Source organism: Molossus molossus, unplaced genomic scaffold (genome assembly GCF_014108415.1).
Source record: "Molossus molossus isolate mMolMol1 unplaced genomic scaffold, mMolMol1.p scaffold_m16_p_26, whole genome shotgun sequence".
Lineage (NCBI taxonomy): Eukaryota > Metazoa > Chordata > Mammalia > Chiroptera > Molossidae > Molossus > Molossus molossus.
In genome coordinates, this window is record NW_023425362.1 from 2807383 (window position 1) to 2825268 (window position 17886).

General features: G+C 64.4%; 1 protein-coding gene across 1 annotated transcript in view; it reads left to right on the forward strand.

The window, feature by feature from the left end:
• Positions 1-13989, forward strand: part of CELSR1 (cadherin EGF LAG seven-pass G-type receptor 1) — a 129405-nt gene extending 115416 nt beyond the window's left edge. The window contains exons 25-35 of the mRNA XM_036278239.1: positions 3928-4102; positions 7237-7349; positions 7662-7741; positions 8375-8501; positions 9250-9375; positions 9793-9887; positions 10931-11034; positions 11311-11463; positions 11833-12063; positions 12931-13192; positions 13881-13989. Of these exons, the coding sequence (XP_036134132.1) occupies positions 3928-4102; positions 7237-7349; positions 7662-7741; positions 8375-8501; positions 9250-9375; positions 9793-9887; positions 10931-11034; positions 11311-11463; positions 11833-12063; positions 12931-13192; positions 13881-13905 (1491 nt within the window). The 3' untranslated portion in view covers positions 13906-13989. The remainder of the gene's footprint in view (positions 1-3927; positions 4103-7236; positions 7350-7661; positions 7742-8374; positions 8502-9249; positions 9376-9792; positions 9888-10930; positions 11035-11310; positions 11464-11832; positions 12064-12930; positions 13193-13880) is intronic.
• Positions 13990-17886: the final 3897 nt, after the last annotated feature.

A 17886-nucleotide genomic window follows, 5' to 3' on the forward strand; every position in this document is an offset into this window, starting at 1 on the left:
CCAGGTGAGGGAGCCGGACCAGGTGAGGGAGCCGGGCCAGGAGGCTGGCTGACTGCCGGAAGTTCACTGTGTGGGTTGGTTCCTGTGTCTGTCACTACATGGTGACCTGATAGTCCACGAGGACAACTGACCATCACACCTGCATGGACAGGGACTACAGGAGGTTCAGGGGTCACTCGTGATACTTGTCATTTCTTTTCTTTTTTTAAATCCTCACCTGAGGATATTTTTACATTTATCATCAGATAGTGTGAGGTAGAGAGAGAGAAACATCGACACGAGAGAACCACATTGATTGGTCACCTCCCACACGACCTCAAGCAGGGCCGGGAATGAACCGCAACCGACCTACATGCCCTTGACTGGGATCGAACCCGGGACTCTTCGGTCCGTGGGCCGACGCTCTAACCGCTGAGCCAGCCCGGCCAGGGTGGTAGCTGTCCCTTCTTCCTTCCCCGTGCAGTGAGGGCGTCCGAGTGTCTCTGTGTCTAACCTGCAGACACCCAGATCCAAGCAGCCCTCCCATCTCTGCCCGCGGAGCCCCCGTCCCAGACACGGACGTGAATGTCAGGTGCCCACAACGCATCACGGGGGCGCGTGGGGGAGCTGTGTCAGGTCACTGGCCCTCCAGGGGGAGGGGCGCAGTGTGTGCTGGGGACAGGTGGGGATCTGGTCATCCAGAGCCCGAGGACGTGCCACGGAGAGCTGTGCCCGGTCTGCGTCAGGAAGTGACCTCGGCAGGGGGTGGGTGGGTGGAGGAGGCCGGAGGTCAGAGAACAGCCAGGGTGACGTCTTCGTAATTGTGCTGATGAAAAAGACTGGAGTCGGGGATGCCCAAGTCTGCAGAGGTGATGCGCAGGTGACACCAGTCACAGGTGGGGACGCACACAGCATGGGTCTGGGTGAGGCTGGACACCCACGGGGGCTCAGGCCAGCCTGGGGAGCGCCCCCCAGTGAAGGGGAGATGTGTCTGTGGGAGCGGACAGGCCCTGGGGAGGAAGCGGACTGAGGCGGAGATGGGACTGCGCCCGGCCCCCCCCAGCTCGTCCGCCTCGGCTCCTGCAAGCAGAGGGACCCCTCGGGACCCCCGTGAGGCAGCCAGACCCTCCTCGGGAGGGCGGGCACCTGGCAGGGGGCAGGCAGACCGCTCGAGGGCTCCTCGGCCACGACATGAGCACCCAGCCCAGCAGAGGACAGACCGGTGAGCTGGGTGACGGGCCTTCCCATGCGGCTGCTGCGTTCGCGTCTCTGCATGGAGCCAGGCACCAGGCACCTCCACCGGCGTGCAGGCCTTATCAGTGCACCCGACAGGTGAGGGAAGGCTCTTGGTAGGAAGCAGGTGACTCACCCCCAAACCCTTCAAGGGTGCCTCTGAGTGGTGCCCAGGGAGGGGCCTGCAGAGCCAGGGGCCAGCCGCTCCTTGTAACTGGATACCCGGGGTGCAAGGCAGAGGTGCCCCCCTCCCCCACTCCTTCCCAGCACTGCCTGGGCTCCTGCAGTGAGCGCCCTGCAGCCAGCCCCGCACCGGTGAACACGGAAGGGGGGGATGCCCGCGCGCGGAGGGCTGGGCACCCAGCCTGCTGGGCATGGGCTCTGTAAACTCGCCACCCATCCCGCGAGGTTTCTCTCCCAGATGACTGGCAGCTGAGGTGAAGGATTGCACATTAGCCTTTTGTCTTTGTTCTGTTTCTGGGAAAGGAGTACACTTAGTGATGACCCCATTAAATGTTAAAATGCGGGATTTCTAACACCGTTTTTAAAAGTGGATTCACGTTGCTTAAGGCAGCGAGCCGCCACCCTTGTCACCGACCCCCCAAGCCAACCGGGCTCGCACACGGAGGACAGCAGGGGTGTTCGGCGTGGGGTCACCCAGCCCCAGGCTCAGCCTCCGCCAGGCTGGCCGCTCTGCCCGCTGCTGGCTGCGCCTGGCGTCTGAGGCCCGGAGGGGTCTCCAGTGATGACCTCGGGCCAGCTCCTCCCTGCTGCTTGGGGCCTGCTCTGCGCCGATCTGACCAGCGTGAACCTACGAGGTCCCCCCTTCACCGGGTTTGTTTCTGGAGGTTGGCATGGCAGCCAGTGGCACTGTGTGCCCGCAAGCCTTTGTCCCGTTGAGCTCCCCATGGGCACACTGACCCAGCACCTCAGTGGGCGGCCTCCACTCTGGGCCCCGCGGCGTCTCCTCCCACCCTCCAGTGTCTGTTGGGATGGCAGTCTCCTCGGCTGAGACCCTGAGACCCTGGGAGGTTAGGCTGATGGAACAGCCCCAGAGATTGGACAGAATATACTAGGGAGAGGGGGTGGTCATGGGTGGGGCTCCACTGGGGTGTGGTCAGAGGTGGGGCCAATGCGAGAGTGTGGTTGGGGGTAGGGCCAGTTATCAGGCATGTGCAGGGGTGGGACCTGTTATAGGGTGTGGTCAGGGGTGGGACTTGTTATGGGGTTTGGTCAGGGGTGGAGCTCAGCCGCGGGGGTGGGGGGGTGGGGGGGTGGTCGGAGTGGGCCCAGCGCGGGTGTGGTCGGGGGTAGGGCCCAGCCGTGGGGTGTGGTCAGGGTGGCCAGCCGGGGGGTGGTCGGGGGGGGGCCCAGCCGTGGGGTGTGGTCGGGGTGGGGCCCAGCCGTGGGGTGTGGTCGGGGTGGGGCCCAGCCGTGGGGTGTGGTCAGGGGTGGGCCCAGCCGTGGGGTGTGGTCGGGGGTGGGGCCCAGCCCTGGGGTGTGGTCGGGGTGGGGCCCAGCCGTGGGGTGTGGTCGGGGTGGGCTCAGCCGTGGGGTGTGGTCGGGGTGGGGCCCAGCCGTGGGGTGTGGTCGGGGGTGGGCCCAGCCGTGGGGTGTGGTCGGGGTGGGCCCAGCCGCGGGGTGTGGTCGGGGTGGGCCCAGCCCTGGGGTGTGGTCGGGGGTGGGCCCAGCCGTGGGGTGTGGTCGGGGTGGGCTCAGCCGTGGGGTGTGGTCGGGGTGGGGCCCAGCCGCGGGGTGTGGTCGGGGTGGGCCCAGCCGCGGGGTGTGGTCGGGGTGGGCTCAGCCGTGGGGTGTGGTCGGGGTGGGGCCCAGCCGCGGGGTGTGGTCGGGGTGGGCTCAGCCGCGGGGTGTGGTCGGGGTGGGGCCCAGCCGCGGGGTGTGGTCGGGGTGGGCCCAGCCGCGGGGTGTGGTCGGGGTGGGCTCAGCCGTGGGGTGTGGTCGGGGTGGGCTCAGCCGTGGGGTGTGGTCGGGGTGGGCTCAGCTGTCCCCGCTCCAGCACCTGGGACTGGATGCTGCTCAGGGCCTGTGATCCAGGGCTCCCCACTGCTCCCCGCCACGGCCTTGCTCCCTCTCCCACGTTGTCCTGTGTCCAGGGACACCGGCCGCTCACCAAGGCCCCGGCGGCCGGTGCTGTCTCAGCTGTTCTGGAAGTGGACTTGCTCTTTGCCACTCGGCCACTGGCAGACTCATCAGTCCTGCGGCAGAGACACTCCCCTGTCAAGTTTCTGCGGGCGACAACTGCCCTTGTTTGCCCCTGAGGTCCCCTCCCGCCCTCCCGCTGGGTCCGGTGGCCCCCGCCCAGGTCCTGCTCGGGCACCCTCAGCCTGAGCAGGCCCCTCTGTAACATTTAACTTTAAACTAAACACCAACATTTCAAAATGGGGAACCGTGACGTGAAGATTTCAGCTCCTGCTGCAAGTGCGGAGACCGCCCCCTCCTGTCCCCACACTGTGCGGGCGGGAGAAGGGTCCCTGTTCCGCACGGGTCCCTGAGACTCCGTGACTGCTGGCGCTCGGCCACTCGGGGGTGAATCCGACACAAAGACCCGTGAACCCGAGTTCCTGGTTCCGACCCCCAGACCCTCGCGTTTGCGAAGTGGCCGAGTCGGCGCTGTCCCTGCCCGCCGGTGCCCCTGGGCCCTCGGGCGGGGCGGGCAGCCCGTGGGTGGTGCTGAGCTGGCTCCTGTCCCCGCAGTTCCTGTGCACGGTGGTGGCCATTGTCCTGCACTACGTGTACATGAGCACCTTCGCCTGGACCTTCGTGGAGAGCCTGCACATCTACCGCATGCTGAGCGAGGCCCGCAACATCGACGCCGGCCCCATGCGGTTCTACTACGTCGTGGGCTGGGGCATCCCGGCCATCGTGACAGGTGAGGGCGCGGGGAGCAGCCCTGCCAGGGTGGCCGGGGCGGGGGAACCACGGGACATCGCTGACGTAGGCGGCTGTCTGATGAGCCAGCACCCCTGAGCCCAGGCCTCCAGGTCAGCCCGCCCCGCAGGACAGGCTGCAGCCCCGCACACTCACCTGCTCACCTGCGTGTGGGCACTTGGCGCCCACTGGGGGCGCACCTTCCATTGCGTGAGCTCCTTAGGAGCTGGGTCTCGTCAGGGTTCAGTCTCTAGCTCTTAAAAGACAAACACTCTGTGTCTGCCCACTGGTCGGATAGATGGTGAAGTAATGAATTCATGATGGACACATAGGTGGGTGGATGGATGAGTAATAGGGGGATGGATGGATGGTGGATGGATGGTGAATGAATGAATGAATGATAGGCGGATAGGTGGGCGGATGGATGAATAGATGGATGGTGGATGGATGGATAGATGGATGGATGGATGGTGGATGGATGGTGGGTGAATGAATGATAGGCGGATAGGTGGGCGGATGGATGAATAGATGGATGGATGGATGGATGGATAGATGGATGGATGGATGGTGGATGGATGGTGGGTGAATGAATGAGTGATGGGCGGATGGATGAATAGAGGGATGGGTGTATGTGTGGATGGATGGATGGATGAATAGGTGGGTGGATGAATAGATGGATGGATGGTGGATGGATGAGTGATAGGCGGATAGGTGGGTGGATGGATGAATAGAGGGATGGGTGGTAGGTAGGTGAGTGGGTAAGTAGAGGAGTGAGTGAATGAACGGATGAGGGAGGGAGTGAATGAAACAGCCGTGCTTCCTCCCACACTCCGCCAAGTACCAGCATGTCTAAGTTTGCTTCCTGTTGGGAAGGATCCACACCTCTCTTCACAAAGAGCTGAACCCCCTTCTCAGTAGGCCCTGGGTTTGAGGGGTCCAGATGCTCTAAGGCTCGAGGCAGTGGGAGGAGGGGTGGTTGCTCCCCGAGTTCTGCCCGCAGCCACCACTGGGATCCAGAGCCGGGGCAGGTCCCCTTGGCCCACTGCTCCCAGCCAGTGTGGGCACCGGGCTGTTCCGTGTGACTCCTCTCCCTGTCCTCCGAGGGACCCCGAGGGACTGTTGTCACCTCCATACGGGTCTGCCGAGGGGGAGCAGGGTGGGCCCTGGCGGGCAGGGGGCTCCCTCACTGGGAGCCACCTCCTCCGGACCCACAGACCGGACATCACGCCGCGGTTCCCGCAGTTCTAGTCCATCGCGAGCGAGGCGGCTGGCTCAGGCCGTCCCTCATCCCAAAGACCTGGGAGAATGGGGCTGAGGGGTGAGGGGGGCCGTGGTTGGGAGGTCCCCCATGTACTGAAACCCCCTGAAAACAAGGACTTGGGTGTGCCTTGCCACCCAGGCTCAGTCAGCAGCACGAAGACCAGTCGGGTATTTTCCTAGTTATTAAGTTAAGCTAAGAAACCAAAAGGTCAATTTTTACTTACGTCGAGTCCTATGGATAGAAATGAAGAAGTAAAACCAGCACCGGCTGTGAATTTTACAAAGGGGACGTTGGACGTTTGCTCCCTGGTCAGCTCTGATTCCTGGTCTGTCTGTCTGTCCCCCTGGGGCAGCGGCCCGCAGCCCCCGGCCTCCGGGGACGGGAAGGGGTCGCTCTCGGTCACGGGTGAGCCCCCATCTGTAAGTGAGCGGCAGTCCTCATGGTGACTGCAGGGGGCCCAGGGCCAAGCTCGGGGGACAAACCGCAGGTGCCCTCTGACGGGCGCACAAGGGTTTGGTTTGCTGGGGCTGCTGGGGCCAAGGACTGTAACCAGGGGCCTTTAGGGGACAAGTTTATCCTCACGGTCTAGAGGCCCGAATCCAAAGCAAGGCGTGGGTGGCCGCTCTCCGTGGCTGCGGCAGCCCCAGCTGCTCCGTGGCTCGTGGCCACATCGCGCTGACCGCTGCCTCCGTGTCACGTGGTTGTCACGTGGCCTCTCATGCAGCTGTGTCTCTTCGAAGGACAGGTCACTGGACAGAGGGTCCACCCTAACCCAGTATGATCTCATCTTGGGACCCCTCACTAGACCCATCTGCAAAGACCCTGTTTCCAAATAAGGTCGCTCTCACAGGTTTTGGGGTCAGGACTCGGATGGATGGATCTTCCTAGGGGATGCCACTACAGTAGGGGACGGGAGAGGGAGTGAGAATACCCCAAAGTCACGAGGGTCCGTGGCAAGGAGCCCCGAGGGGCCTCAGGGGCCGTGCCTGCACCCAGGGCTCGTCGATAACTCCGGCACCGAGGGCAAAGCTGGCCTGGAGGGGCTGTGGGCTGGGCCCGACGCGGGGTACCCCATCCCCTCAGGTGGGGTCACCCTCATCTATGGGTGACGGTCAGGACTTTCCCTCGTTCACTTCCCAGACGCTGTGGCCCGCTGGCCAGTGTGGGCCTGAGGGACACGGGAGGGCCCTGGCCAGGTGGGCGGCGGGTGGCGGGGCGGAGGGTTTCCAGAGAAGGGGCGACTGTTCTGCGTCGTCTCAGCATCTTCTCCCGACAAACACCGGTCGGGGCGAGGGCGACGTCACGGTCTCCGGACGGCTGTGGGGCCTGAACCCACACGTTCCTCAGTCTAACTTGCTGTAAAACATTTTTTTTAAATACTTAAGTCTTTTGCAAAAGTACTTGAAGTGATTCTTGGGGGCCCTCGGGCCGAGGTGGGGGTGCTGGCTGACAGCGCTGCCTCCTCAGTCTGGGCTCGTGCAGGACCTCGTCCCCTCTTCCAGCTGGATGTGTGACCGAGCCGGCTGGGCAGGGGTGGCCCCCAGCCTCTCCTGCCTGTGCAGGCCACGTGTGTGGGGGGCTCACCTCGGGCGTCCCCTCCAGATGGGGCTGGACGGAGCGGAGCGTCTCCACCCAGACCCTGCGAGGGGGTGGCCGCCACGGCCGCCGGCCTCCGAGCAGGAGGGGCAGGCTATCAGCCCAGGCACCCCGGAACCCAGGGGGAGGGGGTGGGAGCTGGGGGAGGTCACACCTGCTCCCTTCTCCTAAACAAGACCTGTGCTGAACCCCAAGGTTCACCTGTCAGTTCTGCAAGGACAGGGTCCTTGGAGAGGGCCCTCCCTGGCTGGGGCCTCACTGCCTTCTCTGGTGTCCAGGACTGGCGGTGGGCCTGGATCCCAAGGGCTACGGGAACCCCGACTTCTGCTGGCTGTCCCTTCGAGACACCCTGATCTGGAGCTTTGCCGGGCCCATCGGAGCAGTTATAATTGTGAGTGTCGGGTGGGGAGGCCTCAGAACACGATTCCGAGGATGTGGGAAGTGGGGGTGCCCTCTGGGCATCATCCGAAAGGGGCGCTCGGGCTGGCTGGGCTCCTGGGTCTCACCGTGACGAGACCTCGTTGTCAGACCCCGGGGCGCCGGGTTTCAGTCCACGTCGCCTGTGTGCCCGGAGGGTCCAGCCCGGGGGGTCCCCCTCACGGGCCCCTCGTCACCAGGCCTTCCCGAGACGTAGGGTGAAGTGCTCAGCAGTGTTTGGCGTGGGAAGGTCCGTGTGATAATACCGACTGTTTTGTTTTCCCAGGTCAATACAGTTATTTTCGTTCTGTCTGCAAAAGTTTCCTGCCAAAGAAAGCACCATTACTACGAAAGGAAGGGGATTCTGTAAGTGGGCCGGACCGACGCGTGGGTGGGGCCTGGTGCAGAGGCCCCGACGCCCTCGGCCACCGCCCCCGACGGTGGCAGCCTGGGGGACGCTGGCGTGGCCTCGCCGAGGGGACCGACGGGCGCGGTGGGGAGAGGCGGTGTGCCTGGGCTCCGTCCGTCAGGGCTGAGCTGTGGGGTGGGGTCCCGGTCTGAGCAGTGTTTGGACATTGTGAGGCCAGGGAAGAAGGCTGGCCAGGCGGGGTCTGGCAGTGGGACGGCAGCCTGGACCAGAGGGGGACACGTTGGGACACAGGAGGAGCTCTGGGCGGACGGGGCCCAGCACAGAGCAAACCCTACGCTTTGGGGTTGGGAACAGAGAGGGACCCACCAAAAACGCCTTGGAGGGTCAGGCAGGGTGGCACGGGGCTCGGCACGGAGTCCAGGAGCTCGGACAGGGTCGGGGAGAGGACGGGCGTCCAGCGAACTGGGTGACCAGAGCCAGGTGGTGGGTGAAGGGCCGGTGCACAGGGGGCCTGCCAGGCCACGGAGAAGAGGGCCTGGGACGGTCTGGGGAAGGGGCCGGTCGGTGGGGTGGACAGAGGGGTGGGCCGTGGGGGCGGAGCCCTGGACTGAGCCTTGCCCCGCCCCCAGCTCCCTGCTGAGGACCGCCTTCCTCCTGCTGCTGCTCATCAGCGCCACCTGGCTGCTGGGGCTGCTGGCTGTGAACAGCGACGGGCTCACCTTCCACTACCTCTTCGCCGTCTTCAGCTGCTTACAGGTGAGTGGCTCGGCGAGATCAGGGTCACTTGTGCTTCTTCTCTGACATGCCTGCACCCCGAGTGGTGAGAGGAGCCCCAGGGAGATCCTCAGCCCAGCGTCCCGGCCGTGTCCAAGCTCTCGGGGCCAAAGGCCAGCACCGTGGCTGTGGTTCCAGCGAGGCCTCACCGCACGAGGTCCTGCCACCCAGAGGAAGCCGTGGTCCCACACAGCTCCGCCCAGAGCCGGCCTGGGCCTGGGCCCATGCTCCGTGTCGTTAGGGCCCCGGTGCTCCGTGTCGTTAGGGCCCCTCTGCTCCCATGTCGTGAGGGCCCCGCTGCTCCGTGTCGTTAGGGCCCCTCTGCTCCCGTGTCATGAGGGCCCCGCTGCTCCATGTCGTGAGGGCCCCTCTGCTTCGTGTCGTTAGGGCCCCGGCCTCCGCTCAGCCAGTACAGGGCTCGCTTCCCTCCCAGGTGTGAGACCCACTGTGTCCCCAGGGAGGGGTGCTGGCCATGTACGGTTCACACCACCGGCTTCCCCGGAAGTGGGATAATGACGTAGTTGGGGGACCCCAGGTTGCCCGAGGGCTGCGGCCTGGGATGGGGCTCTGCCGGGGGAGCAGGAGCCCCTGAGGGGAGGCCGAGTGTGGCCTCGGTGGGCGTCCCTGCGGCCACGCTGCAGGTGCTCCGGGTGCTCAGGCCTTGCGGGCTGTGCTCCTCGTCCCCGGCCTGCGGGACCCTGGCTGCGTCCCTGACCGCCGCCCCCTGCAGGGCCTGTCTGTCCTCTTGCTCCACTGTGTGCTCAACCGGGAGGTCCGGAAGCACCTGAAGGAGGTGCTCGCAGGGAAGAAGCCACACCCGGACGACTCCGCCACCACAAGGGCCACCCTGCTCACGGTAGGAGGCGCCCAGGGACACCCCCCGGGCCTGGGGGCTGGGCTGCCCTGCTCACCAGGGCTGTGGCGGGGCTCTGGGTCCAGCATCAGGCGCAGCTCCGTGGTCTCGGCTCCCTCCCAGAGCGGGCGTCACAGAGCCGTCCAGGCAGCGTGGCATCAAGCCTGGCTAGATGGGTTTCGGGGGGACAGGGCCTGGCAGGGCAGGGCTCCTGACCGGAAGCCGTGGCGGAGCGAGGGAGGCCGTCCTCTGACCACAGCGGGGGCTGAGCAGTGGACACTCCTCTTGGCCGCGGCGAGGCTCCCGTGCTCTGTGCCCGCGGGACACTGTCAGGGTGCCGGTGCTGGGCTTGCTGAGGGGACAGGGCCGCCCTCTGCACCCTGGCTGTCTCTGCTCATGGATAACACCCCCGTCCCCCAGCGCTCCCTCAACTGCAACACCACCTACAGCGAGGAGCCTCACCTGCTGCGCACGGCCCTGGGCGAGTCCACCGCCTCGCTGGACAGCACCGGCAGGTCAGCCCCAGCATGCCCTCGCTGTCCTGGGAGTGCCCAGCTCCCCAGAGGGCCAGGCCCAGTGCCCTCGCTGTCCTGGGAGTGCCCAGCTCCCTGGAGGGCCGGGCCCAGCATGCCCTTGCTGTCCTGGGGTGCCCAGCTCCCCGGAGGGCCGGGCCCAGAATGCCCTCGCTGTCCTGGGGTGCCCAGCTCCCCGGAGGGCTGGGCCCAGTGCCCTCGCTGTCCTGGGGGTGCCCAGCTCCCCGGAGGACCGGGCCCAAGCATACACCTCGCTGTCCTGGGGGTGCCCAGCTCCCCGGAGGACCGGGCCCAGCATACCCTCGCTGTCCTGGGGGTGCCCAGCTCCCCGGAGGGCCGGGCCCAGCATGCCCTCGCTGTCCTGGGGGTGCCCAGCTCCCCGGAGGACCGGGCCCAGCATGCCCTCGCTGTCCTGGGGGTGCCCAGCTCCCCGGAGGGCCGGACCCAGCATACCCTCGCTGTCCTGGGGGTGCCCAGCTCCCCGGAGGGCCGGGCCCAGCATACCCTCGCTGTCCTGGGGGTGCCCAGCTCCCCGGAGGACCGGGCCCAGCATGCCTTCGCTGTCCTGGGGGTGCCCAGCTCCCCGGAGGGCCGGGCCCAGCATGCCTTCACTGTCCTGGGGGTGCCTAGCTCCCGGAAGGTCGGCCCCAGCATACCCTCGCTGTCCTGGGGGTGCCCAGCTCCCCGGAGGGCCGGGCCCAGCATGCCTTCACTGTCCTGGGGGTGCCCAGCTCCCCGGAAGGTCGGCCCCAGCATGCCCTTGCTGTCCTGGGGGTGCCCAGCTCCCCAGAAGGCCGGCCCAATGCTCTCGCTGTTCTGGGGGTGCCCAGCTTCCCGGAAGGCCGGGCCCAGTGTCCTGCTGTCCTGGTTGGCGGGTGTTTCCAGGACGCTCGGGGATTCTCGCAACAGAAAGCCTTCCAGAGCCCATGTGGTGGTCCTGGCACATTGGCAGGTGTTTGGGGATTGGGGGCCACGTCGTGTGTCCCCCTGGGCAGCAGTACTGAACCCACTCTCTCATTCTCTAGGGACGAAGGGGGCCAGAAGCTCAGCGTGTCCTCTGGGCCAGCGAGGGGCGGCCATGGGGAGCCAGACCCCTCCTTCCTCCCCAGGAGCAGCAAGAAGCCCCCCGGTACGTGTCCTCAGAGAGTGGTCCCTGTCAGCCTGTGCATCTGCCTCAGGAGGTCATGGCTGAGAGCCTGTCCTGGCCCTGGCTCTGGGCTCCGGTGTCCCCCCCCCCCCCTCACTGGAGAACGCATGGCCTGGGGGTGTCTGAGGCCGAGGAGCAGTCAGGGTCAGCAGGGGTCCAACTGCCTTCAAATGCCACCCAGGGATCTGGATGGCTCTGCTCAGCCTCAGCAGGAAGCCTGTGCCCCTGCCTGAGCCCCGTCTCTCCTGTCACCCCCAGGCCACGATTCAGACTCCGACAGCGAGCTGTCCCTGGATGAGCATAGTAGCTCGTACGCCTCCTCACACTCATCCGACAGCGAGGAGGACGGGGTGGTGGAGGCCGAGGACAACTGGGACCCGGCCGGGGGCCCTGTCCACAGCACCCCCAAAGGTGAGGGAGCTGCACAGAGGCCAGGCCTGCCCCCAGGGCACAGACTGCACCGCACAGAGGACGGAGGGCCTCTGGGGACTCTCACTGCAAGGACCCCTCAAAGCTGACCCCACCTGCTGGGAGGTAGCCAGCAGAGGCCCCCAGCCCCGGCTGTGGGGGCACAGTGGAGGGATTGCAGCCTGAGCCCCCATTATCAGGACCTTCCTGTCCGAGCCTGGGCTTCCCCACCTGGAGGGTGTGGCCCTGGCAGGCCTGCAGGTCTGGGCAGGCGGGTCCAGGCCACTCAGGACACACTCTCCCCAGTGGAGGGACAGTCAGAGCTTCTCAGGTGGGGCTCTTTCCCTGATGGTCGCCCTTGCGCCTCGGCAGGCCCTGCGGGCAACCACATCCCTCCGGGCTGGCCAGACGAGAGCCTGGCCGGGAGCGACAGTGAGGAAGCCAGCGCCAAGCCCCGCCTGAAGGTGGAGACCAAGGTCAGCGTGGAGCTGCACCTGGACCAGCAGGGCAGCCACTGCCGGGAGCGCCCGCCGGACGCGGAGAGCGGGGGCCTGCCCAGGCCAGCAGGCGCGCCCCCCAGCCAGCCCCCGGAGCAGAGAAAAGGTGCCCCTGGCTGGCGAGGGCCCTGCTGCTTCTGAAGCCCCTAGTCCCCAGGAAGGGAGACAGACTGGCTTCTGCTGGCTGCTGGACCGCTGGGTGGGGGCGGAGCCGTGCTAAACAGGGTGGGGCCTGACAGATGGGGGCGGGGCCTGCTGGTGGGGCAGGGCCTGCAGCGGGGGCGGAGCTGTACTAGGTGGGGCGGGGCCTCCAGGCAGGGCAGGGCCTTCCAGGTGGGTGGGGGCCTGGGGATGGGGCTGTACTAGGTGTGGTGGGGCCTGCAGGTGGGGGCAGGGCCTTCCAGGTGGGTGGGGGCCTGGGGATGGGGCTGTACTAGGTGTGGTGGGGCCTTGCTAGGTGGGGCGGGGCCTGCAGGTGGGGGCAGGGCCTTCCAGGTGGGTGGGGGCCTGGGGATGGGGCTGTACTAGGTGTGGTGGGGCCTTGCTAGGTGGGGCGGGGCCTGCAGGCGGGGACAGGGCCTTCCAGGTGGGTGGGGGCCTGGGGGTGGGGCTGTACTACGTGTGGTGGGGCCTTGCTAGGTGGGGCGGGGCCTGCAGGCGGGGGCGGAGCTGTGCTAGACAGGGTGAGGCGGGGCCTGCCAGGTGGGGCCTTCGGGGGTCCTTCGGGGGCGGGGCTGTACTAAGCGGGGCGGGGCCTGCTGGAGGAGGATGGGGTGGGTGCGGGTGGGGTGGGAAGAGGCGGGTCCTGGGCACTGGGTGCAGGGCAGGCCGAGGTGGCCGTCTGGCACCACCTGGGGCTGAGACGCAAGGAGAGGGCCCGGCGCGCGGGCCTCCTGACCCCCGGCGTCTCCCTCCCCCTCGCGCCGCAGCCGGCGGGTCAGCCTGACCGTCACCTTCTCACCCCACCTCCCAGGCATCTTGAAGAACAAAGCCACCTACCCGCCTCCGCTGACGGAGAAGACCCTCAAGTCCCGGCTCCGGGAGAAGCTGGCCGAGTGCGAGCAGAGCCCCGCGTCCTCGCCCTCGTCCTCCCTGGGCTCCAGCGATGGGGTCCGCGGCCCCGACGGCGCCATCACCGTCAAGAACCCGCGCCGGGAGCCAGGGCGCGAGCACCTCAACGGGGTGGCCATGAACGTGCGCGCGGGGAGCGCCCAGGCCCGCGGCTCCGACTCCGAGTGAGTAGCGGGGGCGCCCGCCGGCGGAGGGGCCCAGGGGCAGCGGCGCGGTGGGGGCAGGAGGCACGGCCAGAGGGGGGCAGACTTCCTGTCCAGGGCCCCGCTGACTTCCAGCCCTGGGGGAGCCCTAGGTCGTCCAGCCTGAAATTCTAGGACTGAAGCCGGCGCTGGAAAGCATGTTATAAGCATCTCTGCTCAGGCCGGGGGCATCACTACCCCGCTCCGTGGTGGAGGAGCAGGAGCGGGTGCAGGGGGCGCCCCGCTGCAGAAGCAGGGCAGGAGACTGGTTCCAGACTGCCTGCTGACCTGTCCCCATGGCTCCTCCCTCCTAGACCTCCTGGGGAGGCGCAGAGTGGGAGCCCGGTCTTCTCAAACGGCCTTCCCAAAACTTGAAGGATGAGTCCGGGTGCTGACCTTGGCTTGCTAGGCGGAGGACGCTCTGACGGGCCTGGCCCTCCAGGTGGCCCCTGGCTGTCGAGGGTTCAGGCTCTACCTGCCCCTCCTGCCACTTTCCTGGGTAGCTGTGTCCATAATGAGCTTGCACTCTTTGGAGCCCCCAGAGCCCCCCGTCCCGAGTGGGGAGCTCTGCCCCTCCTGACCTAGGACCCGGCCCAGCTCTTGGCTTTGCGGGCGGCAGAGGCCATCCTTGCTGACCGTCTGCTGCCCGATGGCTTCTTCCCACGCGCAGAGGCAGTAACGAAACTTCAATTTGAACCATCAGGAAACCGTGAGACCAGCCATCACCTCCACCCAGGCTTGTCTGCTGTGTGGCGGTGCCCTTGGACCTTGGCGCCCGAGGGGCCACTGCCCTGACAGTGACGCAGGTCCTGGGTCCCGAAGTGGCAGCCCCATGACTGGCATGGTCACAGTTCAGACCTGGAGCCCTGGGCTGCCCAGGGGCTTGGGGCCCATCTGACCAGTGACAAGTGCCAAAGGCCACAGGCACAAGGAGGCGCCAACTCCTGGGCCAGCACAGCTCTTTCCTCAGACTGCAGACGGAGCCACAACCGTGTACTGGCCTCACCTGATGGCCAAAAGCTGGCAGGAACCACGGGCCAGGCTGGCCAGGGCTTGGGGATGCCAGGCACAGGCGGAGGCCCACCGTCCGGCTGCCCGTGTCCGGGCCCCTGGCCAGCAGCGTGGACAGCCTTCTGCAAAGACGCCCTTGTCTTAAAGCAGGTGACACCCCGTGTGGGGCAGGTGGAGGCCCTACGTTTGTGTGAGAAGGTGGAAACACGTCTGTTCTGTGTTTGTGCTGGCTGTGGACACCAGAGCGCCACGGAACGGCTGCTCGCTATTTTTGCGCCAGGAAGCGTGCACGGCTGGACTTGAGCCCGCGTGCACTGACGCCGCCGGTCGCACATCAAGGCGGGGCTGTGTGGGAGAGAAGGGGGAACTAAGCCGTGGACAGAGCCTCCTCTCTGCTCCCACCGCTGAGCAGGGAGCCTCAGGCGTTAGCAGGGTCGGAATTCCCGGCACATCTGTGTTAGAGGTTAGCCCTCCGCTCCCATCTGCCTTGGCAGTTGTGGGTCCGAGGCCGGGCGAGCTGGGACTGGGCAGGACTCAGGGAGCCCCGCTGAGGTCAGTGTGAACACAGATGTCACGCTGGGCCCCCCTGGAGGCCCCTCCCAGGGGCCTGGTTCTGCAGGTGGGGAATTGTCCTTCTGCTCCCGGTCCTTGGCATGCTGAAGTGTTCACACATTCCCAATGCAGACCGAGGTCTGAGGCCTTCCAGGTTGCCACATTCCTGCTGCCAATTTTCTAGCTCTTTTAGACTCCGAGGATCTCCCAACAGGCTGGGCTCCCACCCCGGCGTCTGACCAATTACTTCATTCTGCTTCAAGTGGCCGATTGTGCAGAGGGACAAAGCCACAGCCGCCCTGTCAATGGTTACCAAGCTGGTTTTTTGGGAAACTCATGCCAAGGACTGACTGTGACTGTCCCATTGTGGGCGTTTGGCACAGCGTGGCCCGAGGGGCTGTGGAACGAGGCCCAGAATCACTCAGACACGTTTTCTTCAGTCCCCTTTCTGTCCTTCAAGTCGAGTGCCCAAGTAAATGATCGGCACAGCTGCTCCCAAATGTGAGAGACCGTAAGCGGATGAGTCAGTCCGAGGCAGACTCCCCTGCTGCGTCATTCGGTGAAAACGCGAGCGGTGTCACCTGAGGAAGCGTCCCCAGGCCTGGCCAAGGACCAGAGCGGAGATGAAACAGGACCCCGGAGCCCGCGTGCCTGAATGAATTATGAATGTGCCTTAACGGGTGAGTGGCCTTTTGAAGACACAAAATGATGGCACCTTTACTGTTTACCGCCGATGGGACACATGCTAAATAGAAAGAGATTTTCCTGTTTTTGAGTCTTTGAACTGTTTTCATATTATCGCTTCCTCTCCTGCAGCTGGGTTGTGCCCCGTGAGGTGTAGTTTTCAATTTGATCAGAACTGTTCCCAAACAATTGTCAGTTTCATGAAGACAGGAAAAATGTCAACCTATTTTTGTGACTTAAGACATGATGACAGAGATTAGACACTGGAGGGGTTTTGTGCTTTTTTAAAAAACAAATGTATATTTATTAATGTTCAGAACACTGGAATTGCAACACAAATGAGAAAAGAGTCTACAATAAATTAAGATTTTTGGATTTGTATTTCTGCGGAGCTGGTTTCCCGCCCCCCCCGCCGGCCCCCCCCTCTCCTAAGGCAGCTGTGGAGGGAACCAGACGAATGGGATTCAGACGACAGCTCAAGGACCGGGACTGGGCCGGAATTTTCTGTTTGTTCTCCTTCAGGAGTTTCCTGAGATCTTTATTTATTTATAATCTTTATTGATTTTAAAGAGGGAGGAAGGGAGGAGAGAAACATCGATGAGCGAGAACATCAGCTCGCCGCCTCCCGCATGCGCTCCACTGGGGATTTGGCCCACAACCTGGGCATGTGCCCTGACCGGGACTCAACCTCTCGGTGCAGGTGGTTGACACTCAAGCACTGAGCCGCACCGGCTGGGCTGAGATCTTTAAATTTCTATCTTTCACCCAATTTGGGAAATTTTAGCCAGCATTGTTTTCTCTGCACCGATCATTTCTCCTGTCCCGAGACCCGGTGACACCAGTTAGATCCTGGGTACTGTCCCCGGCTCTGAGGCTCTGTTCATCTCTCTCATTCGTTTTTCTGTTTTTCAGATTTGATTGGTTCTAGGAATCGACCTACAAGTTCACTAACTTTTTTTTATCCTTACTCAAGGACTTTTCTTTTTGCATTAATCTTCAGATGTAGCGGGAGGGAGAGAGAAACATCGACGTGAAAGACACATCAAGCGGCTGCCACCCACACGACCCCAACCAGGGCCGGGGACAAACTGCAACCGAGGTACATGTCCTCAGTGGGAACCGAACCTGGACTCTCTGGTCCACAGGCTGACGCTCTAACCGCTGAGCCACACTGGCCAGGGCCAAGTTCACTAGCTCTTGTCATCTCTATTCGATTGAGCCCATCCAGAGAGTTTATTTCAAATGTTGTCATTTTAAGCCCTGCAGTTTCCACTCGGGCCCTCTGAGGGCTGTCACGTCTCCACTGCGCGCCTGGCCCCCCGCATTTCTGGTGTCTCCCTCTACTTGGGGGAGCACAGCTGCTTGAACGGCTGCGACCATCGAACACCTGGGTCTTCCTGGCTGAACTATGTTGTCCTTTCTCTTGGCATCTTCCCGGCTTTCCGTACGCTGATTGGTTTCAAAGCAAACCCTTGACATCTTGCCTTTGTTTTTTGACTGACATTCTGGATGTGTCACGAGACGGGGTCCTGTGGAAACCCGCGGGCAGGTGTCACTGTTTTGCTTCTTGCAGCAGGAAGCGGCCAGTGAGGCTCAGACGAGCTGCCAGCTCCTCCCAGCAGTGGTTCCGCGTCTGGTGTCAGGGCCTTGCTGCGCTGCCTTGGGTCTGCCCTGCCTGCCTGCCACTCGGCGGGGACGTGGGTGGTGGTTTATGTCATCATTCAGCTCTCACAGCCTTTGACAGGCTGTCTGGGTCTGCTCCATACGCCCCCAACCCGGGGTGAGCCAGGACCTGCGTCGCATATATGAAGAGGGGTCTTCTTCTCCAGCTGTCCCCTGGATCTGCCCACCCGCTCTCGCTCCTAGGGCCCCTGTCCAGAAAGATGGGTCTCTCCGGAGTTCTAGCCATCCGCTGTCACATTCCCACCCAACCAGCCCCACCTTGGGGCAAATTAGAGAAGAAAAATCCAACAGAACCTGCTTTCCCCAGGCCTCCCTTGGAGGCCCAGCCCCGACTAGCCTAGCGTTCTGGGTCGGGCGCACAGTAGGGAACAGGGACAGGTCTGCCTCAACCCCAACGCTCTGCTCCCTGGGGGCGGGGGAGCAGGCCCGGTGCACCAGCTGGGCTGGGTGTCCTCCCAGGGACTCTGCACACACCAGCCTTAGACAGGGCCGCGCCGGGCCGGAAGGGATCAAGACAAAAGCCCCTCTAACGCTGCCTGAACAATGAGCGCGCCCAGGCCACGGAAGGACCAGACCTCCCGGTCCTCCGCCCATGGCTGGGGCCTGCCCCCGGCTGCCCTTCCCGCAGATGAGGTTTACTAAGACACCTGGGAGGTCCTGGCTGGTTTGCTCAGTGCTCAGTATCGACTCATGGACTAAAGGGTTTCAGGGTCAACTTCATCAAGGGCACATACCTGGTTGTAGGG